The sequence below is a fragment of the Siniperca chuatsi genome, linkage group LG23 (assembly GCF_020085105.1).
Source record: "Siniperca chuatsi isolate FFG_IHB_CAS linkage group LG23, ASM2008510v1, whole genome shotgun sequence".
Lineage (NCBI taxonomy): Eukaryota > Metazoa > Chordata > Actinopteri > Centrarchiformes > Sinipercidae > Siniperca > Siniperca chuatsi.
This window is the reverse complement of record NC_058064.1, coordinates 18,519,913-18,546,909: the sequence shown is the minus strand read 5'-3', so window position 1 is coordinate 18,546,909 and position 26,997 is coordinate 18,519,913. Positions and strand designations below refer to the sequence as shown.

The following is a 26,997-nucleotide window of genomic DNA, read 5'->3' as shown; positions in this document are numbered from 1 at the left end:
GATTGGCTGTGCTCCGTCTCTTCAGTTCAGACTACAAACAGCAGCAGCATCATTATCGTACACTGTTTACAGTTTGTGATCGCTCAGCTCAATATTAATAACACACACTGAAACCAAGACATCACATTCTTTTTTGGGGCTGAGTGCAGGGCCACTTTGTTGAACAGAAGGCCTAATGTGACCCTACCTATTGTCTGAAAGTCCATGGGGAAGAGTGTACACCACAACTTTAAATTTAAAGCTAGAGCATCCAACTTTCAGACAACAAAGTCTATTTTTAGCAGTGCCTTTATTCCCATCAGATGATCAACTTCAAAACACTCAACTGAAAAGACAGTTTTGGACCACCATTAGGGTTTTTGGCCTAAACACACTGGGTCAGTATGAATCAGAATCAGTATGTCTTTTCTCAGGTTAAACAAAACTAAGAGTCTATAGCCACATTATCAGATCTGTGAAACAGTACTACTGTAAATGCTAATGTCAGCATGCTAACATGCCCACACTGACAATGCTAACATGCTGATATTTAGCAGGCATAACCATACTGTGTTGGCCATCGTATTTTTGTGTTTTAGCTTTGCAAACAGTTGTTAATTAACACTAAAAACATAGTATAGCTGAAGCTGTACTGTCATTAGGAATGTCATTAGTTGTGCAGGTATTTGGTCATAAACCAAAGTATTTTACAAATATAATTTTTGACCTGATGGTGCTAGATGAAAAGAAAGTTATTGCAATTCATTCTGTGGGGGACATGAATGCCCAGTGTCCAATGTCAACCATATGTTGGTATCAGAGGAAAAGTCAGGGATCCCCAAAGTCATTAGGATTTAACGTCTGGGATCCATGAATGTCTACACCAAATTTTGTGCTAGTACATCAGAATCAGAAATACTTTATTGATCCCCGAGGGGAAACTCTTTTGTTACAGCTACTCACTATCACGTCAATGCACACTTGAGAATAGAAGGAATAGAATTACTAAGCAAATCAAAATATAATACACTATAGTACAGCTAAGATAAATTAAGTACAAAGTGGATATAAATACAAAAGCTAAAATAAGTGAATGTACCAAAGTGGATTTAGAGGTTGATAAGTATGTACGGTATAATACAATGTAATAATATAAGTAATAAGTAATAGTGCAATAATGAGTACTGTCAAGTTAAGTGTAGCTTATTAAGATGATTATGAGACGGTCAATATTGCACAGCAGTATTAGCAGTATGAATAAATATCAATAAATTTAAAGGAAAACAGAGTATGTTGCACAGCAGTATTAAACTAACTGAGAATATTGCACAATTATTTCAAGTATTACAGTGATGTTAATGATCCAATGTCCAGTTTAGTGACTTAGGGTCATACAGACTGACACTTAGAGGGAGGAGTTAAAGAGTTTGATGGCCACAGGGAGGAATGACTTCCTGTGGCGCTCTGTGGTGCATTTTGGGGGGATGAGTCTTTCGCTGAAGGTACTCCTTTGTTTGACCAGCACGTCATGGAGTGGGTGGGAGACAGTGTCCAAGATGGCATGTAGTTTGGCCAGCATCCTCCTCTCTGACACCACCAACAGATAGTCCAGCTCTACCCCCATAATGTCACTGGCCCTACGGATCAGTTTGTTGAGTCTGTTAACGTCCGCTACCCTCAACCTACTGCCCCAGCATGCAACAGAATACAGGATAGCACTGGCCACCACAGACTCATAAAACATCCTCAGCATTGTCCGGCAGATGTTGAAGGACCTCAGCCGCCTCAGAAAATAGAGGCGGCTCTGGCCCTTCCTGTAAAGCGCTCGAGTGTTCTTAGCCCAGTCCAGTTTATTGTCCATGTGTACTCCCAGGTACTTGTAATCTTCTACAATATCCACACTGACCCCCTGGATGGAAACCAGGGTCACTGGTGCTTTGGCCCTTCGTAGGGCAACCAGCTCCTTAGACTTTGTCGCGTTGAGCTGCAGATGGTTCTGCTTACACCATGAGACAAAGTTACCCACCACAGCCCTGTACTCAGTCTCATCACCACCGCTGATAGATCCCACCACAGCAGAGTCATCAGAAAACTTCTGAAGGTGGCAGGACTCTGTGTGGTAGCTGAAGTCCGTGGTGTAGATGGTAAAGAGGAAGGGAGAGAGGACAGTCCCCTGGGGGGCCCCAGTGTTGCTGACCACGCTGTCCGAAAACACAGTGCTGCAGACGCACATGATGTGGTCTGCCAGTCAGGTAGTCAACAATCCAGGACACGAGGGGGGCGTCCACCTGCATCGCTGCCAGCTTCTCGCCCAGCAGGGCTGGCCAGATGGTGTTGAAAGCACTGGAGAAGTCAAAAAACATGATCCTCACCATGCTTGCCGGCTTGTCCAGGTGGGTGTAGATACGGTTCAGCAGGAAGATGATGGCATCCTCAACTCCCAGCCGGGGCTGGTAGGCGAACTGAAGGGGGTCCAGAAGGGGTCTGACAATAGGCCGCAGCTGTTCCAGCATCAGTCTCTCCAGGGTTTTCATTATGTCGGAGGTCAGTGCCACTGGTCTGTAGTCCACTGGGATGCGGCGTCTTTGGCACAGGAACGAGGCAAGATGTCTTCCACAGAACAGGGACCCTTTGAAGACTCAGGCTCAGGTTGAAGACATGTTGAAGAACTCCACATCAGGGAGACATCTGGTAGATGTTCAGTTATTTTCTTGGATAAGTGGCGCTAGATTTAATGTTAGAGGATCACCAAAATCAGTAGGCTTCATTGTCTACAAAAGTTCATGGCAATCCCTCCAGTGGTTGTTGAGATAATTCTGTGTGGACCAAAGTGGTAGACCGACTGACATTGCCTTCCCTAAAGCAAAGCCCTAGAGTGACTAAACATAAATAGTATATTAAGGTTTACTATTTAAACAAAATCAACATTCTTGATTCATTCAATAGGGCCTCTTTATGTGACTCAGTAATCTGCTAACCAATCATCCACCCCCACACTGTTGACAGTAAGAGGAGTAATCCATCGTCCCCAAGACGCTAATTCTATCACGCGCCCCTGACCTCGACCTGAGTGTATGCTCACCAATGTCACCAAGATGGATCGAGAGGAAATGAGATGTAACAATACAACAGGGAGGCAGGGAGGGGTGAGGGGTGGTTTGAGCTCAGTCGTCAATCTCTCCCTCCTAGCTTGCTGCTCATGCCTGACAATTATCAGGGTGGCTGGCCTCCATCATGCAAGCCATCTCTACATGATGTGGTTATTAATGTGCTGGGTTATCGTGCCATTCTGCCTGTCTACGACCTGTCTTCATTATGGCAACAGAGTGGTGGTGAATCCTACACAGGTCTGAAAAGTCAAATGTGAGAGAATGGAAAATGAATTGAAGATTTGCATGATATTTTTGTTCCGGACAGCTTAGAGTACGAAATACATATGTACACCTGATATACTAACAAGCAAATGGGAACATGAAATAAAATTAAAAAGTGAGGTGATCCGCTCAGCCAGCCAGGATGTTGAGACAAGCTTTTAGTCTCAGCTCCATTTCCCCCAGAGAGCTTTCCTGGATGTTCATGCTTGTCCAGAAACAGCTGGGGCCTGGGTGAAGCATGTTAATGGTGGTTAATTAGCCAGAGGTTAGTCGTGTCCCAGCCATGTTCTCATTCAAAAAAGCATGAATGGACAACACCAATGGGTGATGACTTTGTCTGCGGTCCCTTGTTCTACAGCGATAACTCCCAAGAGGCCATTCTGTACTGTCACTATGAAGCTGATGAAGAAAGAGCACCCTCAGTTACTGAGAGTGTACCTGTTGTGTACTGAGTATTGTTGAGCATCAAGCACTTGGAAGGTAAATGTGCATGTGCAAACAATGTGCATGTCTTCCTTAAAAGAAGAAAAACATGTTATAAATTAAATCATGGGTGCACTTTAATGTCAGATTGAATGGATAAAGGCCTAATTTCATAGGATTCTGTTATCATTTCGCAAGTTTCAGCACCAGTTTCAGTCCTCCCATACTCCAGAGAGATCCCTGTGCCAAGCCTGGGTTGTGTGTATCATGTTTTGAATAGTACATGACACAAGTACACACACTGGCACACGCATTTACATTTGCATGGCATCTGTTTTATCTGTGAAATCTAATACCGACATTAACCTGGCAATTGTTGGAGGGTGAAATCTGTCCTCGGCAGCTTTTCTGCCCTGATGAGTGTTAATGGAAGGCTGTGACCATGCCAGTACCTGTCATTTTCCAGGCAGTATACTGTACTCTGTTTATCTAGAATGCTGCGTTAAATTGCCTGAAGTTATGGTCCTACCTGTTTTATGCCATAGCCATATGGGGCATATTTGCTTCACTAGTATAGCACATCTCCACCTGGATAAAGATTCATTGGGAAATGTACAGTATATCAAGTAAATTATTAAGCAATTTTACACATTTTTGTTCTGGTGTTGTTAAGATTTCATTATTGTAATACTTGGGGGCTTTTCTTGCCAGGTTTTTGGTTTTATTAACTGTTTTGAAGTAAAGTCCATTAAATCAGTTGGCATTTACAGAGACAGAGTTTAGCTTTTACTTTTGTAACAGAGGGGCTGTTAAAAAGGGTTCAGTGTCAAACACACCTCAGCAGGATGGACACTCAGTAGTTTTCAGTCGTTTCTTCACAGCTTTACAGAACAGCCTTCGTACTCACTATGCCACTTAGCTGCCAAAATAACTGCCTTGCCATTGCACTATAAATCTGTGCTAATAATTTTTTGTCTATTTGAGAGCAGAAGAACTCATGCTAGCCATGGCTCTAGGGTTAGCTGAAATATCTCAGCTGTGGTACCCAAAGGATGACTTGTTAGAACTTGGGTGATCCTTTGACTTTCCATCTAACGCCATCATCAGGTCAAAACTTTTATTTGTCCAATAGCTGTGTGTTTTGTTTAGTGCTAATTAGCAAATAGCATTTAGCTTAAAGCATGGCTTCTCAGAGCCTCACAGAGCCGCTGGAATGGCTGGAGACTCTTAGTCTTGTTTAGCTGAAAACAACAGCCTGCTGCTGCTGGAAACAAGGTTCATGAGAGCAATAAACTGAACTATACAGTAAATGTGATGTAAACAATTAAAGAGGCTAAAAAGCTCAGTCGCATTGCAGAGTTGGGTGATAATTCTTTGTGGGTCTTTCACTGCAAGCAAGTTATGTTACATTTCACAGCGTCATTTAATTTATTGTTAATATGAAATGATTCGTGGAATTTTAACATGGGATTTTAGATTTTTGACTGTTTTATCAATTTGCACATTAGGGTATGGCAATATGTCGCTATATATCGTGAAATGATCAGCTGTCATAGATTTTGTCATGCTGTGCTAGCTTTCCCTTTAACATCTTTAAGTGTATTAGGCCATTTGAGGAATGCTGCAAGTCAATGAGCAGAATCGCTTTATTTTACTATTTATTTATTATAGTTATCTTAGTATTTATAGAGGCCATATTATGCTATTTTCCAGTTCATACTTTTATTTGGGGGTCCTACTAGAATAGGTTTACATGCTTTAATGTTCAAAAAACACATAATTTTTCTCATACTGTACATTGCTGCAGCACCTCTATTCACCCTCTGTCTGAAACACTCCTTTTTAGCGCCCTTAAAAGCCCAGTCTGTTCTGATTGGTTAGCTGGCCCACTCTGATGTGATTGGTCAATCACTTCCTGATCAGCTGGAAACACAGCCGTAGCCACGGTAACCATGGCAGGCATTATGCGAATGTGTTAGAATGTGTTACATAGTGACATAATAATAATAATAATAATAAAACTTTATTTATAGAGCACTTATCAAAACAAAGTACAAAGTGCTTCACAACAAGAAAAATAAAATAACACAGTGAATGACGAAATATAAAGAAATAAAACACATGAAATACAGAAAAGCAATAAAATAAACAGTAAAATAAACAGCCAGTTCACGTAAAATCAGGATATGCTTTCAGATAAAAATGTGTTTTGAGACGAGATTTAAACGAAGACACTGACTCAGACAATCTAATTTCTTCGGGCAAGTTGTTCCAGAGCCTCGGGGCCTGATAGCAAAAGCTCTGTCCCCTTAGTTTTCATCCTGGACTCAGGAACAGACAGGAGACCCCTGCCCGAAGATCTCAAACTACGTGAAGGTTCATAAGGGATTACAAGGTCTAAAATATAATCTGGGGCCAGGCCATGAAGAGCCTTAAAAGTAATCAACAAGATCTTAAAATCAATCCTAAAACCAACAGGGAGCCAGTGTAAAGAGGCTAAAACAGGTGTTATGTGGTCATACTTCTTGGTCCTGGTTAACAGCCTAGCAGCTGAGTTTTGTACAGTCTGCAGTCGTGTCAGAGCTTTTGATTAAGACAAGTGAACAGGCTGTTACAATAATCAAGGCGTGAGGAGATAAAAGCATGCACAACAGTTTCTGCATCACTAAGATTTAAAATAGATCGTATTTTTGCAATGTTTCTGAGGTGATAGAAGCATGATTGGACAAGCTTAGTGATATGTTGCTCAAAACATAAATTGCTATCAAACAGGACACCAAGATTTCGTGCAACAGGCTTGATATGTTGTGACAGGTTACCAGTAGATGGCAGTATTTGTTTAGTGATGTGTTGGGGTCCAATAACAAGGATTTCAGTTTTATTTGAGTTGAGCTGAAGAAAATTTATCGACATCCAATTTATTATGTCAGACAGGCAGTCCTGCAGAGAACTCAGCATACTAAGGTCAGTGGGCTTGACAGGGAGGTACAACTGTGTGTCATCCGCATAACAATGAAAAGAAATACCATGTCTGCGGATTACATCACCCAAGGGAAGCATGTATAAGGAGAACAATATTGGTCCCAGAATTGAACCTTGAGGCACACCATACTTGATATGGGAAAAGGATGACTTGAAGTTATTAATGCTAACACAGAATTTCCTATTGGACAGGTAAGATGCGAACCAGTCTAGTGCAGTTCCAGATATGCCCACCCAGTGCCTCAGTCTGTCTAAAAGAATGCCATGATCAATTGTATCAAAGGCAGCACTTATGTCCAACAGCACAAGAATTGAACACATGCCTGCGTCTGCATTCATTAAAAGGTCATTAGTGACTTTGAGAAGGGCTGTCTCAGTGCTGTGGTGTTGACGAAAGCCAGATTGGAACATAGATGAGTAACGGAAAAAAAGGGTGAAAAACAAGCAAAGGGTGTCAGCCAGGTCACGAGCAGTGTTTTCTGTGGGAGACCGCAACTCCCTAAGGCGTGGACTTTGGGCTTTTTAACTTTGCAGACCTTTTACATAAACAAAAAAGCTATATAACACACTAAAGGAAAGGGAAAAACCCAAATAGCATAATATGGCCACTTTAATATACTGGATTAGCCACTAACAGTCATTACTTTATCCATAAAGAGTTTATATATTGTTCTTTTCAAATGTACTAGATTATGATACTTATCAATATCGCAAAATGAAAAATACCAGTATATACCAGAGTATTTTATCCACATTGCCCACCCCGATTGCAAGTAAATAAAAATCTTTTGAAGTAAAACAAGAAATTAGCCTTGTTTGCATTCAGGAAATAATATCCAGTGTTCCTCCTCTGAGAGCTGTGTATAAAACGAGTAGTTTGCCCTCTTATTGGCTGCTTGCCCAGGAAGCCCTTACATTTAATTGGCCTCCCGTTTGTTTTGAGCTGCACCCACCCATTACGATCGCCCATAAACATGGTAGTATAAAACCAAACTCCACCTGGGCATCGAGAGAGAGAGAGCCAGACCGAGTGCTCTGCTGCTAATGTCACTAATCGCCCTGCAGGAAAGGACCCCACATATTTCTCTTAGCTACTGAAACCGTTATCTTTGAACACACACCTCAGCTCATCCGTAACCTATTTCAATTTGGCGTCTCTTCAAATGCCCTCCATCACGGCCACTAAACCAGGTAGCCAGGGGACGGCCAATGGCGATAATGAAGGAAAAGGTCACTTCCAGCAACAACTTGTTAATTGGATTTGGGTCTTTTTTCACCAATTTAACAGGGATGTTTTCTGGTGTGAGGGATCGCCAGTAGCGTTTCCTGTCAAGAATTTAACTGGTACTTTTTTGAAGAACCATACCTGTGGTTTTGCCTTTTAGGGCTCATTAACTATAACTTGCATATACTTGACGTTACTGCCAACCATTTCCAAAGCATACCATTAAGTTCTAGATTTATTTCCTACCTTCCATACAGCTATTCATTTTGGTGTGCAACATTTTTGAGAGGGGTAATTAATCACTGAAAATAATTAGTTTAATTTCTCTCTGTCGGCTGCCAAACAGCATCTTATTTAATGCAAGAAATTACCCAATTTGCATGATAATCTTCACACATTTTACTGTCTTCTCGGTTTGATTTTGTGACATGTCTCATGAATTCAATAGTTGTTGACATCGAAGCAGGGCATCCACCAAGGAGAGTATTACCTGTTGTTTACGATCAGCATCTTACCCGAATGTGACACATTCTTTCTCTCCAGACAGCCTTCACCTTTTAAAGCTGTTTTTGTTTTTTTGCATCCCAGGAGGAACACTAGTGCTTGCACAAACCTCAGCTTAACTTACCTACAACACTTAATGCGTCATGTTGTTTTTAATGTCGAGCTATATAGCATTTTCAAGATTAAGTGCCGTTTCTTTTTCAAATATCGTAAATCTTTGCACGAAATTCTACCAGTGAGGCATATTTAGTCTCTAGACAGCTTTAACCTCGTAAGCTGTTGTTTTTGTATCCCAGGATAGAGGACGACTCGCATGTCACACATCATGGCTGTTCCCATCAAACCCCTGCTTGGTTCTTAAGTGCCTTTCAAGCATTTTCTTCCTGGTATTCCCATCATCATTATTGACAGACCTCAAACAGCTTCCTTAAAGACTCGACTGGCTTGTTTTCTCCCGGATTCTCAAGTGTGGTGTTGTTTCAATAAAAAACTTTAAAGTGGTTCTGCGTGTCTGTGAGACCAAGAGGCACATTCTGAACAGTTCTTCTCCCTGACATTGTGTGTAAACTTTGCCTTGGACTCTTGGGAATCACTGTGTTGGAGGGGAATGAAAGGGGCCTTAGAAATGGAGATATAAATTGTGAATCTCCTTTTTCAGCACTGTTTTGGGGGGATAGAGGTGTATAATCCTCACAGGTAATTGATTTTCGGGACTGGTGCAGAGGTAGGATGCTGCACCTTGGTGGGGAATATGAGGGATGAGAACAATTTCCACAGCCATAGAGAGTTGACTCAGAGTTTATAGGGTTTTTTTCAAATGGGGGAAAACTTTCCAGAGAAACCATTTTTTGTGTTCAAAGTTGCTTTAATGTCCTGCTGCATCGGGTAAACTTTCGGTCACACCATGTTACAATTCCAGTGGGATTTTTGGGGGGACTGCTGTGAGCTGCAGGAGGTAGCAGTTGGCATAAAAGTGGATGTAGCTGAACAAATCACTTCCAGGATCTGCAGTGTAAGACATCTTAAGCTGTCCGTGTATGAGGAATTTAAACCACTGTCCCCCGGTAGACACCCTGTTTATTTTGTATTCTATCCAGAATGAGAAACTCAACTGTGACTAAACTGAGATGATTATCACATTTGTACTTTTGAGCTTCTACCTAGGTTAAAGTGAAACAAATCCCTTTTTGTCTTCCCTCTTTTCAGGATCTTTTTAGCACTGCTGACTGCTGTGAGGAATACTGATATGTGGTCAATGGAGGAACAGTGAAGGAGCCAAAGGAGGCCTGGTTTGATGTAGGTTCAACCTCTTTACACCCATTTATCTATCTCCCTTGCTTGACTTGAATCTGTGACCTGACTCTTGACTGTCCTGCACCTGTCAGGTGGTGCTTAATCCCGAGCTGGGACAGCATCGCCAGTCTGCCATTCCTAACAGATGAGGCGGGATGTAAATGCAGCCTAAGAGGCTCAATTTAGGGCATGACAGTCACTCCTGCAGTTGTTGTGCTTACCAGCTCAGAGAGTTGGACCTTTTAATTTGCTTTGAGACAGCAAGCAGTGGCCACCTGGCAACATCCGTGTTCTGTATTTTGAACAAATAATGGAGGTGCAAGCCCCTTTAGGTCGAGGGTTTAAGGTTTCTCTAGGAACAAATTGAAGTTAGTTGGTATGCAAAGCCAAGCTAAAGCATGCTACCAGAAGGTAACACAGTAGAAAGCAGTTTTTATATATTTGTAATAAATACAAGATCGGGAATCTGTTGCCACCCTCAATGGGACTTGCAATTCGCACTGAAACGGTTAGTCGACTAATTGATTAGTAGACTGAGATGAAAATGTATCTGCAGCTATTTAAAAAAATGATAAATCCGATTAGTAAATTTTCAAGCAAAAACTCCAACCGCTCTCTGGTTTCAGCTTCTCCCGACAGATTTGTTGCTTTCTTTTGTTTTGAATAACTGAATTTAATTAACTGAATATCTTTGGGTTTTGGACTTTTGGTTGGACAAAACGAGCAATGTGAGGACGCCACCTTGGGCTCTAGGAAACTGAGAGAAAATAATCAGCAGATTGTTAAAAATGTGTTCACATTAGTAACATTTGTAAAACGTGCAGAACACACAGAATTCAAGGTTTTCAGCCATAACTCAGTGCTTTTGATTATTGAAGTGAATACATCTCAGTTTATGGCTCTTTGTGTCCGTATACAGTATATGGTGAAGAACCTAACTGGGCATTTAGAATGAAGTTGGTGAGAGTTGAATTTGGCACTTCCTTTTTGGTGGCTTAATTGAATTTTGCTTTAATTTCCACTTAAAATGCATTATAAGTATAAATGTGTGATTAGTTGTAAGTAATGATACATACATACATACAATTATTTTTATGTATTATTAAAATTTATTTAACTCTACTCTATTACACTCTACTATACGGCAGTTGACTGAAGGTACTTTGAAGATAGTGTGTTTTCTGGCACACTTCACTTCTCTGCTCCCATCATCGTGTTCCTACTGGTGCCTTCACATGCTGCCTCTGCGCTCTTTGTTCCACTTCATTGGGGTGTGTGCTCATGTGGGCCTGTGTGCGCTCCTGTGTGTGTGTGTGTGTGTGTGTGTGGATGTGAGTGTGCACCAAGAGACCATTTTGAGGATGGGTTGGATCTCTGCGTTTACTCCCCCACTCCCCCACCCCATCTTCCCTGTGCAACGGGAGCGAGTGCGTGTGTGTGTGTGTGTGTGTGTGTGTGTGTGTGTGTCTGTCAGTAGCAGTGTTTGATGTTGTGTGTGCATGGCATGTGTATGTCTGTGTGTGTTTCTGTATGCGGTGTGCAAACGAAGAAAAAGGGGAGTGTGTAAGTGAATCTTGTGTGCAGGATTGCGGCGTGTGAGTGGGAGTATGCTCTGGTGAACGTGTGTAAAACAGAGAACTAGATAGAGAGAAAAACACACTTGTATGCTGTGTATGCACATATGCATGTTTGTTGCATGCCTCTGTAGGTGTGTCACGTGTTGAACCCCCCCCCCCTACACACACATACACACAACTCCAGGGACTAGCATGTTCATTATTCTTCCTAAAAGAACCATTAAAATTTCATCAGTGCAATGCAATCTGTAGCAGGGCGGGGGGTAGGAGTGTGTGCATGAATGTGTGTGTGCAGGAGAGAGAGAGAGAGAGACTCAGCAGTGTGAGGGGTGGGAGCTTGCATCCTCCTCATTCACCACTGCCTGCCTTCATGCCTCTCTCCTCCTCCTCCTCCTCCTCCTTTTCTTCTTCTTCTTCATCATCTTCTTCTTCTCTGGTGGCTCGATTCCCTCGCTGAGAGCACGCCGATACACAGATTACGACTTCTGTCATGATGTGAGCCGCCAGCACCCCTCCCCTCCTACTCCCTCCCTCCAGCCCACCTCATTTCTACTACTACTACTACTGCTACTACAGCTCCTCTCTCTCTCACACACACAGGAGGAGGCTTTCCTCAGGCTACAGGAGGTAAGAGTTAGCATCCAGGACGAAAGGGTTAACAAGGTGCAGTTGGATTCTCAGGGAGGATTTTGTTCTCCTGGCAGCAGGCGGGTTTGGACGTGTGATGTACGGAGCGTTGGATGGGTCACATTCACAAGATTAAGGGCTGGATCCTGATTGGAATACCTTTTTGAGTGGAATCCTCCTTTACACTAGTGCATGGCTGGAAATGTAAAGGTGAGCCATGCTGTTACCGCCTCGTTCTTTTGCGACTAACTTGTTGATTAGCATGGAAAGAAACCACATGCATGATGTGTTTGCTTTACACACAACTTTTCAGAGTTCTCTGTTTCGACCCTTCCTCCTTTTTTCTCTAATTAGACTGATCCAGCATGTTGTACTGTTTTTTTTTTTTTTTTTTTTTTTTGTTAAGGAGCGAGGCTCATTAGTGCTGATCTTTTTCCACATTGATCAAAAACGTGGGGAAATTAGCATCAGCCTTCAAAAACTGTGGGAAGTGAGTGAGCAGTGGTTTTTCCTCCATACCCGCGCCCCACCGCCCACCCCCCCACCCCCACCACCGCCCAATCCTGTATGTCGCTTTGTTTTGCCAGCATGAGCGCGAGGCGCCGTCTCTCAGGTAGATCTGATGGCTCTAATTGTGTCCTAATTGGTTTTCCCCTCAGTCATGGAGGTTTTTGGTTTCTGAGCCGTTAGAGCCACAGATGAAAGAGTTTGTGGGGTGGAATGTGTGTGTGTGCGTGTGTGTGAAAGTAGGGTGGAGTGTGTGTATGAGTGTTAAGCTGAGAGCTGTTGTGAGTGTGTGTGTATGTCTGGCCAATCCTGTGAGTGTCTGTAGGAGTGAGAGAGAGTCTAGAGCCTTTGTGTGTGTGTACGTGTGTGTTGCTGACGATGCCTGCGAGTGTTTGTGGCGGTGGGAGTGAGTATGGTGACTGTGTGTGTGCGTGTTATTCGCAGGCCCATCTGTGGAGGTCTTGTGTGATGGATGGTGACTGGCGGAGGGTGTGAGGTGTGTAAAGGAGGAGGATGAAGAGGCAGTGGGATGGGGGGAGGGTGTCGGGAGGAGACAGGGAAACTGGTCTCCCATCTGTGTGTGTGTGGATCTATGTGGTAGAGCAGTACATCACAGAGTGGCTAATGGAATACTGGGGACATGAAGGGTCCTCTCCTGCTTCTCCTCCATCACCCCACCCCACCCTCCACACATGATTCTGTAGAGTGTGCCATACCAGAGGGCATTCTGTGGTTTCTGTTGTGTTTGGATTCTACATGTGCACCAGACAGATCATTTACTTTAATTTAGTAATTTATTATTATTTATTACAGTCGTCCTTTCAGGATTTGTCTGAAATTCTTCAATAAGTGGGGCTGTCGCGCAGCAAAAGATCTCTGTGGAGGAATATCAGATAATGAACAGTTGCTCAGTGCAACGAAGCCATTTTCAATAAACAACTGCTATACTGCGGTGTTTCCATTGTAAACGTTCAAAACAAACAGAGAAACAGCATCTCAAACCCGCAGCCAGTGCGGTCTATAAGATAACAATGTGACAAGAGCTCACACAGCCAATGGTCAGCAGGCAGTAAACATAGCAGCTAGCAGATTAGTTTGCTAGTGGTAGTGCAACTGCCGGTTTCATTTTGGATTGCAAACCTCTGACGCTGATGCATCCCTTATCAAGCATTCATTTCCCTGTACTTTTTAGTACGAACAGCAATGTGGAAAATAATTATGTGAGGGTCAAAGGCTTCAAAGGATGAGGTGGAGTTGAGGAGCTTCTGGGGAAAATACCCTCAGAATGTCATCAGGGTTATTTCAGAGCAAACATGAGACTTTAATTTCAACAAACTTGGGGTGTTTAGGTGCATCTGATGACATAGTTTTCTGAGGCTGTTAAGTTTGTTTACGTCAGTAATGTTTGCAAGCACAGCAGGCAAAAAAGCTGAAAAATTTTCAACTAGGATCAGTTTATTGTGTTGTTTTTTTTGTTCATTGTGGACATCATAGCACAGGGGGAGTTTTGTTTCCCTCTACACTGAGTAGTGTATATGGAGGAAATGACAATAAAATATACCTTGAACAGTTGACAAACACACCAAAGTTTTGACATAAAAATTTTGTCCGACATAAATGTATAGACAAGTGATAATGTGGAGTCATGGCATGATGAGTTAAATTAAACTAGCCATGTGTATATGATGCTATTCCTCTGATTGGAATTCAAAACAGACGTCAGAGGTGCATAATTGCTACTGTGGCGTCCTTTTGTTCAATTCCCACCGACTCGGACCTCCGTTACGGCGAGAAGCAGCTGTCCTGTCAGCAGCACAGCTGTTTTTCGAGTTGGCTCCGCAAGGAGTGTATTGTTACCCACGCTAGCAGCATGGCTCTAAGGATGGCACTGTCGACGGCCGGTCAGTCCACCACGTTGGTCCAGACTGAAATATCTCAAGAATTAGATGGATTGCCATGAAATTTTGACTTTCGTGGTTCCTAGACAATGATTCCTGGTCCCTGACTTTTCCTCCACCATGAGGTTCACATTTGTGGTTTTGAGTGAAATATCCTCAACAGCTACTGGATGGATTGTCATGAAATTTTCTATGGCAGGATAAATTGTAACAATTTTGGTGATCCTTAGCTTTCCATATAGCACCATCATCAGGTTATATTTTAATTTGTTATTTTGGTTTATGACAAATACAAAACTAATGACATTCCCATCAGTCTCAGCTGTACTTTGTGTTTAGTGCTAATTAGCAAATGTTAGCATGCTAACATGCTAAACTAGGAACATGGTAAACATTATACCTGCTAAACATCAGCATGTTAGCAGTGTGATTATGAACATGTTAGCATACTGATGTTAAAAAGCACTGCTGTGCCTAAATGCAGCCTCACAGAGCTGCTAGCATAGCTTTAGAATTTAGCTTTAAAATGAATTTGTTTAATTTGCCCCATTCTCTGTGGCTCTAAATTTCCACAGTAGGTCTAAATACAACACATCTAATAACATGAATGTAAACAATACAGCTTTCAAAATATTCAAAACATGCTTTGCAAATGTAAAACTTCACAAGGTACATTGAATTTACAAGATATCACTGGCATATGGTGTAGCAGGTGTTATAAATACATCCATATTGCTTGGTAATAACCTACATGTAGTGATGAACAACATCTCCAGGCTGAAAACAAGAGCAAACATTGTGTTTGTCCTCTGTTATTAACTTCCTTCTGTGTTCTTCATGGCTCCAGTGATGGATTTACCAGATGGAACAATCGCTGCTGCTTCCAATGGTTGCTTATATCTGAGTCACACGCTGACTGTGAGATCCATATAGCAACGCATGAACTGTGGGGGATCTGCGCTCTTTTGGCACAACAGATGACAGACAACAGACACGGTGGCTTATTCACGAGCCACGTGAAGCCTGGAAATGTTGATGTTGCGCTAGAATAATCCAGAATATCTCAATCTGTGTCTTTACTTATTCATTTACTTATCCCTTCATTGATGCTACTCATGAACAGATTTTCCCAATCATTGCCTGCATGTATAGCGAGCACCCCCTCTGGTCCCTGTCGATCTCTCCTCCCCCCAACACTCCCCACCCTGTTGTGAATATAAAAAGATGATGCATTTGGCAATCAATGGTTGTAACGCTGCTGTGCTGTGAGGCTCCTGAGGCTCAATAGTAGCACAGTGCACCGCTGAGGGAGGGGGAATGTGTGTGAGAGTGTGCATTTGTTTCGTGCATGTGTTTGAATGTATGTTTGTTTTCATACTGTGTGTGTGTGTTTAGTATGTTCGGAATGCAGAGCATGGGAAGTGTGCATATCTGCATGAAAGAAAAGGCTTGAGTGTGTGTGTGTGTGTGTGTGTGTGTGTGTACACAGTTCCCCCTCAACCCCCCAATCCTATCCACCATCCACCCCTCTGGGATTCGGGTTGTATGCGTTGAAATGTGATTTTGGCCCTGGTTGTTTAGCCTGACAATCTGTTTTATTTAACAGGACGAGGTGCTCCCCGCAACACCACTTTGGCGTGGTGGTGTTTTAAACTGAGCGAAATTGAGCCGCGTCCCGATGCCGGCTATATATCACTTTGGCAATTACAACCTTCACGGATCTATTGGTAATAAAAGAGAGGTTTATGAAGCGTGAGCATGGCAGGCTGGGGGAAAAGGCTAACAGAGGAGAGGTGTTTGGTGTGGAGGGGCGAGGCATGGTGCGCCGAAGGAGGGGGGTTTTGGTTGTTTGATTTGTGTCATATATCGCTGTGCTGTGCTGCAACACATCTCATTTTGACCCCTTAACCCCTGATGGGTTTGTCCTGGTCGACTGTGCCTTGTGTGTGTGTGTGTGTGCTCATGGGTGTGTTCAACAGGCCCACATGGCAAATTAGCCAACAGACTCTTGTGTATAATAAATCAACCTCCCAAATGCCATCATGTGTAATTGAGATTTCGTAGCCCCAATCTCATCTGTCTCCCTTCTTTCTCTCTTTCTTGTTCAGCTTTAAAAATCTAAAGAATAAATAAAGATGTAACCCCCCCCCCCGCCTTCCAACCTCGCCTCCACCATCCCTCCCTCTCCCCTGATCCACCACAGCCATAATGAGATTTGATGTTAATCCCGACACAATATCACAAGATTACGCGCCTCCATAATGCTCCACGCAGGCACAGCCGACGGTGGAGAATGGGTTTGGCGCGTGCAGAGGAGGCTTGGCTGGGTGAAAGCACATTAATGTGATCTAAGTGTAATTGGGTGGTAATGCAGCTTGTATGTAGATGAATGAACGAGCAGGAAGGTGGTGGTGTGTGTGTGTGTGGGGGGTGGGGATGGGGGGTGGGGAGTTCCGTTTCATCCTCCCTGTCAGACGAGCTCAGGGAGGGAGAGCAGGCACAACACAACGCCAAGAGAGAGAGAGACGCTGGAGGTGCCAAAGCTAGACAGAGGAAGAGACTGATAGAGTGTGGGTGACAGACCGCCTGGAGAGGGCAAAGGGAGGGAGAGATTATTTATCTCCAAACTGATGTCAGATTCTTGTAGCAAGAGTGGATTGGTCAGAGAATGTGATTAATGAATGGAAAAAGTCAGGAGAGGGGATTTGGCAAAAGATACAATTAAGGGAGGCATTTTGGATTTCTTAACTGAGAGGGGTTACATGAAGAACTAGATTTGAAGCCATTTTTGTGGAGTTCAGTGTATTACATTTGTTCTCACAAAATGAATTGCAGTTAATAGAGGTCTGTGTTGAGGTCAACTATAAATTGACTTAGAAATTAGGAGTTATTCATAAGTGAGATGGAAGAAATGTAAGTGTTTTTCAAAAAAATAAGAGTATTAAATCTTAAATTGTGTTTTGTGAAAATATTTTCCCAAAAATTAGTTACATAGTAGTATATCTTGGCTTTATGGGCATTTATATGTTTCTTAACCATTTTTTAAATTGTAAATTGTATTCGGTAAGAAAAATATTTTAAAAAGATTATTTGTAATTTTTGGATACCTTGTATAGAGTATATGTATTGTGGTTAGTCAAGGCAGGCAGGGGTTAAAACCAGAGAAGCAGTTCAACACAGGCAAACAAATACGAAACGGTGTGGGCAAAGTCCAAGTCAGGGGCTGGCGGGCTCAGCCCCAGTCCATCCCCAGGCCGTATGCCTGAGGGCGGGACAGATGGACAGAGCAGGTCCGGAGGATGACCAGACGTGTGAAGCAACTCAGGAGGCCGGCGACAAAGGCGAAATCTCTCTGGAGGACAACGAGCTGGATGACATGGAGACTTGATGTAGTTGGGGACCCTACTTTCTTGGAGTCAGGGGCTGGCGGCTAGCATGCTGGAGGCTAGTAGATGGGGTGTTATCTGGCTGATTGCTAGCAAGCCGGGAGTCAAGCTGGCGGCTAGCAGGACAATATGGGGATTTATTATGATTTATATGTCATATGATTGATGGACTATATATAAATACACCAGAAATGACCTCAGATGCTTACCTGATAAAGGCAGCTAGAAACATTTGAGGATTAAAACATGGCATGTTGGAAAAGAATGGTATATTGGAAAGGTGTGACAGAGACCTATAACAGAAAATCAGACTAACAATAAAATCAGGCACAAGAGAGGATGTGAAGAAGAGAAATTAAAGGTTGAAAAGAGAAAGAAGAATGAGAAACCAAAGCTTAGTTGCCTGGTTCTGAATGTAGGAGGCAGGCTGCTATAAAAGTTGGACATGTCTCTTGATAAGTCGTAAACACAACGGCCCTTAAGGGGTGCGCATTTAACTATTTAGTTCCCACAAACAATTGTCCGATTGGCCTATTGACTTCTCATTTCACTTGGACTGTCTTGGTGCATTCCATGAAACTACATTCTCTTGGTTTCAAATACAAACCTGTCTACAAATGCACTGAGAAGCATGTTCCTCTCTAATTTGTTGGAAAAAATGTTTGAGTCAACACATTGAACTTTTCCACACATAACTAGGTTTGCTAACTGCTAAGTGGCTCTGAAAATTCAGGAAATATATCAACAAAGTGGCAGATTGGCAGCACAGGTCTTTATATTCACTGTCTAAAGACTTGGTCACATTACAAAGTTGAACTCTCACACTCACAAAAGTCTGTACTGACAAGACAGTTGCTATTGGTAACTGCCGCAAACTCGTGGCACTAAAATTTAACACGATGCAGCACATTTGGGCACATATACTTTTCTTGCCTGATATCAGACAGAATTGGCAACTGGTTACACTTCCATCAGAAGAATCGGTAGGGTGAGCAGATTCAAAGGTCTGGACGAAGGCAAATACTTTGCCCCAGCCAACCAATTGCTAACAGCGGCAATTCCATTGCTGCTTAATTTTGCAATTTTAAATGTTGGTGTGACTGTGCCTTTATAAGGAAGACAAGCCATAAACTAATCTAAAAGATAATAACATAAAAACGTCTTCCATATTTTCTGTTTTTTAGCTCCGTCATTAGTTAGCTTTGCTCGCCAGCTATAGGTGTTGCGTCGCATTTCTGTAATCCAGTGGTGATTAGCAGGTTCCCTCCAGTTGCAAAAGTCCTGATAGCTTCCCTTTTTATTATCGCTACATTTGTTTTAAATGGTTTAATATTTTGTTTTGTTTAACTGAGCTTGCTGCCAGTGTGAGATTTGAAATCCCAAGCGAGCAGGGGTGCTTGGCAAGTACTGTTTTAGCTGTGAGGGTCCTGAAAACATTCCTGAATCATTTTTGCTGTCACTACTAGACACCATGTCATCTCTGGAAACAATAAACAGCAAGGTGCCAGGAAAATGTCAGGCTCGGGCAAGTGTGTGGAACAAAACAAACAGCTCAAAATTGACACTGCAACATGCATTCTTCAAGCTAATGAGCTGCTGCTTCTTGTGTCAGGCTTCACCTTCACAATAGTGATTACCCTGTTTAAGAGAGCCAGGATACCTGCAGACACACACACACACTCATGCCTTCTAACTGCAGTTACCGTGACAACAGAAAATGCCAGGGTCTCATTTGATGCAGATTGTTGCTTCAGTACCAGTTAAACATATTCCTTAAACGCATTGCTACCTGCAGCTCATGGTCTATCGCTCCAGTGATTCTTGGTATGTAAAATCAAGGGGAAATTTTCATGAGAGCAGTCAAGATTTTGGGTTTGCATTGCTTTTATTTGGTTGTTCATATATTTTATCTGTGTCCGCCTACCAAGGTTTTCTGTTTATGATGCATTTCCAGCCGCTTTTGTTGCTCACCTGCTGTTGTCCCTCCCTAGGCTTTCTCTCTCATTCTCTTATGTTTTCACTTTGTCTCTCTCTCTGTCACTCTCTGTCTCCTACTAGTCTGAATTCTCCTCTGTAAGTTTTGCTATAAACAGTGATACGAGACTGACGAGGGATCAAAGGTGTTGCTGACATTCACCTGTGTGGATGTTTACCCGTGCCTGTCCTTAGACCCAGTCAACCTCAGGCTCTTTTGCACCTCTTTTGCTAAATTGGTTCTGCAGGGAGTGGTGCGTCATAAGGCTTCTTTGAGCTGCACCACTAAGGCCCAAAGAGCATCAGAGAACACGTGGTGTAGATCTGAAGTTGAGTTTTGGTATTTGAAACCAAGGAAAATATCTAGAACTCGTATACAAGAATAGGAACTCAATTACGTATTATTGCATGCTGAGGTACACTATTATGTTTCTGATCTTTATGACTAGTTATAGCTTCCTTCCTTGCACTTAATGGACTTCCCCAGCCTTAAAATGTCTGCTGAAAGTAATATCACTGGAAGAAGCAATTTTCTTGACCAACCACCACAGCATGTTCAGTGTCAGTATGTTCACTTTGGCTGATGCAGCAAACTGAAATATAAACACACTACTCTCATTTGGAGCCTAACTGTCCAGAGCCTGGAAAGATTCACAGTGGTTGGTAATGTGCAAGACCCCCATCATACATTTATCCTGCATTAGGACTGCGTACACATCTACACACTTTCTATACACACATATGGCCTCAGCAGGCTTGTTTATGTTAATACGACAATATACATTTTGCACTTCATTAATATTTGCTGTAGCATCTGGTTTCTTTATTCTCCCATATGGTTTCTGTTGCTATGCTGTGCTTTTAATATACTGTAGTATAGTTATTGGTATTATAAAAAGCTTCCAGTTATTTCATGATGCATTTGTGTAAAAATTTGGGTGTATTTTCACATTTTCTGTATAGTTTACTGCTGCTTGTTTTAGTACACCATAATAGTCCTGTCATCCAACCTTTTGCCTATACTTTCATTTATGCTCACCTACCATGTTCTAACATATGTTGTTATTTTTGATAAACATTACGAGTGCAGAATACTAATTGGTATACATTAGAAATAAATTAGCAGATTGTACAATAAAACTCTGGTTTCCATGCCTTGTATTTTGTGAAAGTGTGTTTTAACTGTGCTGTGGTTTCTAAAAGGGAACTGCCGAGTGGTCAGTTCAGTCCCCTTAATGCTATAATGTGTAGGAATGGATCCCTATTGCATTTAGATTTATCAGTATTATTAATGGCCCATTGGGGAGCCAAGTGAAGTATGGCAAAGCTATTACGAATGTCCTAATTGCTGAGAATATTCCCATTACTCTATTTCTCTCCATTTGTCACCATACAGTGGACACTGGCTCAGTGCTGCCATTCAGATATGTATAGAATATTGTTTTCCACTTTCTGTAGTGGAAAAATGGCGTAAATGTTTAAAAGCAGCAAAATACTTGAGGTTGTGTTGCTGTATATATATATATTTGTGGTTGCAGGAATTAGGCTGCACTCTACTGCTGCTGTGCTGCTTTAATTTTAAGAGAAGTATGCACAAATTACAGTGCGTACCATGCTACATTTGCCGATTAGAAGTGGCAAACTGTTTCAGAATGTACATTATTTTTTGCGACCATATCAGATGTGTTTTGATTGGCCATGATTCTCACTGAGGCTGATAAAATGAGGTTTATGTTGAAGAAATGCCATTAGGGAATTATAGTGTTTTAATGTGATGGCAGGGCGTTCTTTATGTATGACCTCTGACCTATTGAGGCGATGATTTACGGTGCATGCTCCCCCAACCCTCCTGCTCTCCCTGAGGAAATCAGGCTGGATCTATGGCCGTCATTTACATCTCCTCGAATTAAAGCAGCAGTGTTTAGTTATGGCCCCAGGCCTCATGAATCAAACTTTATTGACCACTTGGAGAGTTACAGACACCCGTTGAATACCAAGTGCTGGTGAAAGGCCACTGGGTAGGGAGAAATGTCGACCAGCTGTAGAGATTGAAGGTGGGATCACCAGCACTACACAACAGGATGGGATGAAACTGCAGCGGCTGCTGCTCATAAACATGGAGATTTCGCTTCCAATAACATTCTTTACAACCGAAAGGAATTAAAGTAGGCCCTACACACAAACATTTTCTTAAACAATAAATAGGCCTACAAGAACATGTTTGCCAAAGATACTGAAAGCATCCTGTTTTATTCTATGTATGATCTTTTCAGAAGGTTGGCTTAGACTTCTTTTCTATTGGACTGAATGAATGTTTGTGGTCCCCACATGGATAATAGCTGGCACTGGGTTTTCTTTACATAGCCCATTATATAATTATTACACACAGCCACAAAAAATGATAAGAGAGCAATTTGTTGTGAGCTTTGTAGAAATTGTTCATTGCAATTAACCACAAATAGATTAATCGTGGTGTGAGACGTGCTGTTTTTCTCAATTTACTTAAGATTTCAAAATGCATCTGTAAAAACATCATTTATTTACATGATAGCTGTCACAAATCAAGATTGACAGTTTTTATATTTGTCGTTACATCAATATAAAATGCCCTTTGTAAGACTGAGAGAAAAAGACAGACAGGAAAATGATTGGATATGCTTGAATTAACTGCTTTAACTTAAATAACTGGAAAATGTATTGTTTTTATACCTATATAATGATTTTCACATTGCAAGTGTTTTTTTTTATTTTGCCATAACCTACATAATTAATGTCTTGACAAGCTGTAGGGGGTTAGTTTTAGGTGGCGACTGTTTTCACCAGCTTTAACAACAACTGTCACTGGCAAATTTACTCAGCTGTAGCTAATTAATGTTAATTCTGTAAATTGGCCAAAAACAAAATAAAAACTCTGGTTATGTATTTAGCATGCTGGTGTCTGTTTTATTCACTCATGGTCAAATGGTTTTGTTGAGGATGAAACATCACTCTTTGAAATTTTGAAGAGAGTGGGCTGTCTCTTTTTTTGTTCAAAAACACCAAGAAAAGGTGAGTCTTGATAAATGCTTGAAGTCAATTTCAGACAGGTAGCTAGCAAGCTAGCTTGTTAGTTGTTGAGTACAGCTGTGGACAGAGTTGTAGAAATTTCACTTGAACTTACATCATATCATTTTATTTTAGGTTTATAACCTTAAAAACTCCAAATTAGGACCCCTGTGTTTTGGGCCTGTGAAGCAGTCTTATCAGTCTTTGAAGCTAGCATTAGCGGTAGCAGCTACAGTACAGAGTTAGCAACAGTAACATCAGTTGTCAGTTATCAAAACATTTTCAGGTGTGACTTGCAGTATCATAATCAATAAATAACCATTTTTATATGTCATGATTATATTTGATTATTATTAAGTTTGGTTAAGTATATCAGTGATGTAATATCTTAATGTGGACTAAATTTGTATTCTGTTTTCTTATGTAGGCCTAAGTCGACTTTAGTCTGACTGAAAGGTTGAAAGAAAGAACTCTTGGATGGTGTGCCTCAATTATTTTTATCACATTCAATTAATGGAAAAACACAAGTTTGTAATTATGCTCTGTACAAACATATTGTTTAATACTATGTACACCACCTATACAGGCCTGTTTAATTTGTAGAAAATAACAGGCCTTTTTCATGGAAGACATTTTGTCATGTCACAGTAGGAAAGGCGCCGGTGTAAATAATGAAATGAATGATGACTGGATTCCATTTAGCTGCTTCAGTTTCAGGGTCCTGGTATTGTGCACGCTGTCACGCTGTCATTGCTTACTGGGGCACTAGATCAGAACGTAGCCATTGTTAATGTTATTAGTAACACCTGTGCTTTTCCATCTATGACAAGTCAAAATGTCTACTGTGAAAAAAGCAATTCAAATCACAATATTGGTAAGAGAAATTACAACCAGATATTTTCCTCAAGGTGTTTATTCCTATTTTAACTTAAACAACAAACATTGTGAATATTTCCTTTGTTGCCACACCAGTAGTATCTTTTTAGGTCATTCTTGGACAGTTTGCCAATATAGTTTTCATGACATTGCTATAAGTAAAGCTTGCTGAATTGAAATTGCAACACGACTGCATTATTGATGCTTAGAGAGACAGATAGTTGGAAAATAATGGTGGAATATAATGGTGGTCATTGTATTACCTTAAATTGCCTTCAATTTGTCGGTCATCCATGGACCTTTTTATAGTTTACAACAGACTGTGTTTCATGCGTTTGTCATTATGTTTTTTGACAAACCAAGGAGTAAGTGCACTGTTAAATGCTCATAGGATTTGTATGTGGTTGGAAGTCTAAGCAAATGTCTACAAATGTTGGTTTGTTTGAGATCCTGTTTAAGTCTAGTTTTTTCCATTGCAAACAGTACAAATGCAGTGCAACAATCTCTTGTCAGGCAACTTTTTTTTTTCTGGAGAGTCTGTCCTTGCTTCCTTGATAAGGGTGCTCTGTACCTGCTGTTGCTTGTCAGGAAAAGCAGATGGGGAATGACCTCTGACCCCAGTGGCCTACATTGGAGGCCATCTTATCACTCTATGACAGCAAGTGCCAGCTAGCCTCTTCCTTGCAGCAAACAGAAAGTATGCCATGTTATTCCCCGTGAGGTTCCGTTGTTTCTTTTGTAATATTCAAGAAGAAAAAAGGGGCAAATTAGCACTCATGCAGTATGCATGAGTTTAGAAAGCCCCCCACATAATTCCACTGCTGAGGGAAATGGGGAAGTCTAGGAGCAATACAGCTGTGCTTTTAGCAAGTTTAGCATTTCTGGGATGCAGTGTTATTGCCTACGCCAAAATCTGTGATGTTTCTAGTCTTAGGAGAGCACCGGCTTAATTTTCATCATCACCTATTGCTGCAAATATTCCCTGTGCATTGCTTGTTGTTTGAGGCTGCTATATAATGTAATGGCACAGCATCCTCATAGCTACTTGAAAGGAGTGCTTTTCACAGCTTATTGCTAGCAGCTAACACTCTGGGTTTCAGTGGAAAATCTCGTTGGGCTCCAGCGCTCGATTCATGATGTCTCTGAAGAACCAATTCTGAGTTGGCAGCACTTGACATGATTGCTCTTAAGTAACTGACAGGGTTGCAGTGTTACATGGCACTCTGGAGCTGGGTAAGTGTTTAGTGGCAAAGAAAACTATAAAGATCTGGCCGGTGTTAAGAGAGGAGACAGAGGCGAATACAAGTCAGGTTCCCTAATGACCTGGTGGTGGTTGGCTGGAGAGGCGGTTTTCTGTGATGGCTTGTCTCACGGTGCGTTACATTGAGGGATTATTGGAGCGTTTGATTGGCCAACTTCTGTGGATGGATGGTGGCTGAATTGCAGTGCAGAGAGTATTGATTTTAGTGACAGTGCAATAATGTTTGTGTGTGGGACTGTATACTGTATTTCTGCTTGTGTTGGGTGATTGTTCTGTCTCTCTGTTTTGCAGTAGGTATACTGTATGTGCACCAGTCATTGTCAAATTAATTGTTGCACCTTGGAATTAGGTGTATAAACAAATTAAATTATGGTTTAAATGAGCAAAAGCTTCTGTCGTACTAGTACTAGTAATAGCCTATTTCTCAAAATTAGGACCAGTTTGCTCATAAACCTCACTTCTCCCTGTCTCAGACCATGTCTCCACATGCAAATACAAAAAGTTCAGTAAGGCTTTAACATCACAGAAGTGTTGTAAACATGCAGTCTGATCTGTGTGGAGTTTGTAGTACCCGAACCCTAACCCTAATTCACATTTACCCAAACTGTCCACATAGAATTAGTCCTACATAGCACAATGAGTAAATTATGGCACATTCACTGGGAGGTTTGGGGTTTCATTCACAAATCATGCTATAAATGTACAGTTTAAGAGCTTTTGAATGGCAGATGTTGTGTTATGCAGGATGTGAGTAAACCAAACAGACAAGTTGAACCCTAGCAGAGTCCACGGAGGGGCCAGCCACCGATCCTGTGGTTATCTTTCCATGCTTGGACCCTTCCCAGGGTGCAAGTTTACCCGACCTCAGCATGACTCAATCCTTCCCCTGCTACTTTTTGGTGGAAAATAGGTTTGGAGAAAAAAGACAACAATCAAAAACAATCACTCAGTGTAGAACAAACAGCATGTAGTAGAAGCTTCTCCTCTCTCTCTCTCTAAACACCATGGCAACATTCACTTTGATATGCAGATACCCCCGCCATTTGTACAGTGCAGCACCGAGGGGAATATTGACTTTTCAGAGAGGCAGAGAGTGTTTGCATTAATTGTTTAGCTAAAACTGTACTTCTCCTTTTTGGCTTTTTGTGCATTTGAATCATAACATCTGTTATCTTTCTTCTTTCCCCAGATGTGGAGGGAAGACCAGGGATTGCACTCTGAGGAAGAAGCTAGCATCAGTGTAATCTTCATGTAAAACTACCCAACCTGCAGGCTGAAAGTCCTCATCAGTGTTCTCTTTGCTCCAGTCATCATAATGACGCTCTCTCGGTAGCCTTCCACTACCCGTTTGGCATTTATCCTGTTCCCCAAAACTTTACTGCACTGAAAACACTCAAGACCACCACCACCTGCCATGGATTGCCTGTGTCCGGGTGAAGGCGTGAGCCGGACACAGGCCCTCGTCGGCAAACTGTAGCCATCTGGGTTCTCTTCAACTTATTTCCTGTGATTTTACTCTGGAGTTATTCTTTATTTGGACCAGGGATGGATGTACCGGAAGCCAGCAAGCATGGCAAGAAGTCGACAAGTCAAAAGCTGGAGGACCAGAAAAAGGTAGGCAAAACTTTCCTGTTATTTTACCTTTCCTGCTTCGAAATGCTCTTCTTTCATCTTCTCCTGCTGTTTGTGTGTGCTGCTTTTTCAAAAACGATCAGCTTTGGCTTTTGCTGTTTTCCATTTGTGTATGTGGAAGCCAAGGGATGAAAGTTTGTTTATTGCCTGGTTTGTTGTTCTCTTTACCAAAAGGAGAACATGTTGGTCCAATTGCTACTGTTGTCTAAATTCCCAGTAGCTCCTTTTATCCATATCTCCTAATAGCTATTTATATGGGGGGGGGAGGCAGTTTCTGCTCCAGTCTTTCATCACAGCTCATGTGGCATGGCAGTGGGCACCATATATGCATCTGGTACTTACTGGACTAAAAGAACAAGAACACATACACAAGAACTATTTCTGTTCCTATATACACCTGCATATAGACCCAGACATACACACCTACTAAAATG

The 26,997-nt window shown here is 41.8% G+C and overlaps 1 protein-coding gene across 1 annotated transcript in view; it reads left to right on the top strand.

Annotated features, from left to right (window-relative positions):
* Positions 1-12,048: 12,048 nt before the first annotated feature.
* The window catches only part of nav3 (neuron navigator 3), a 336,822-nt gene continuing 321,873 nt past the window's right edge, over positions 12,049-26,997 (top strand). The window contains exons 1-2 of the mRNA XM_044186959.1: positions 12,049-12,194; positions 26,121-26,545. Coding sequence (XP_044042894.1) covers positions 26,477-26,545 — 69 coding nt within the window. The 5' untranslated portion in view covers positions 12,049-12,194; positions 26,121-26,476. The remainder of the gene's footprint in view (positions 12,195-26,120; positions 26,546-26,997) is intronic.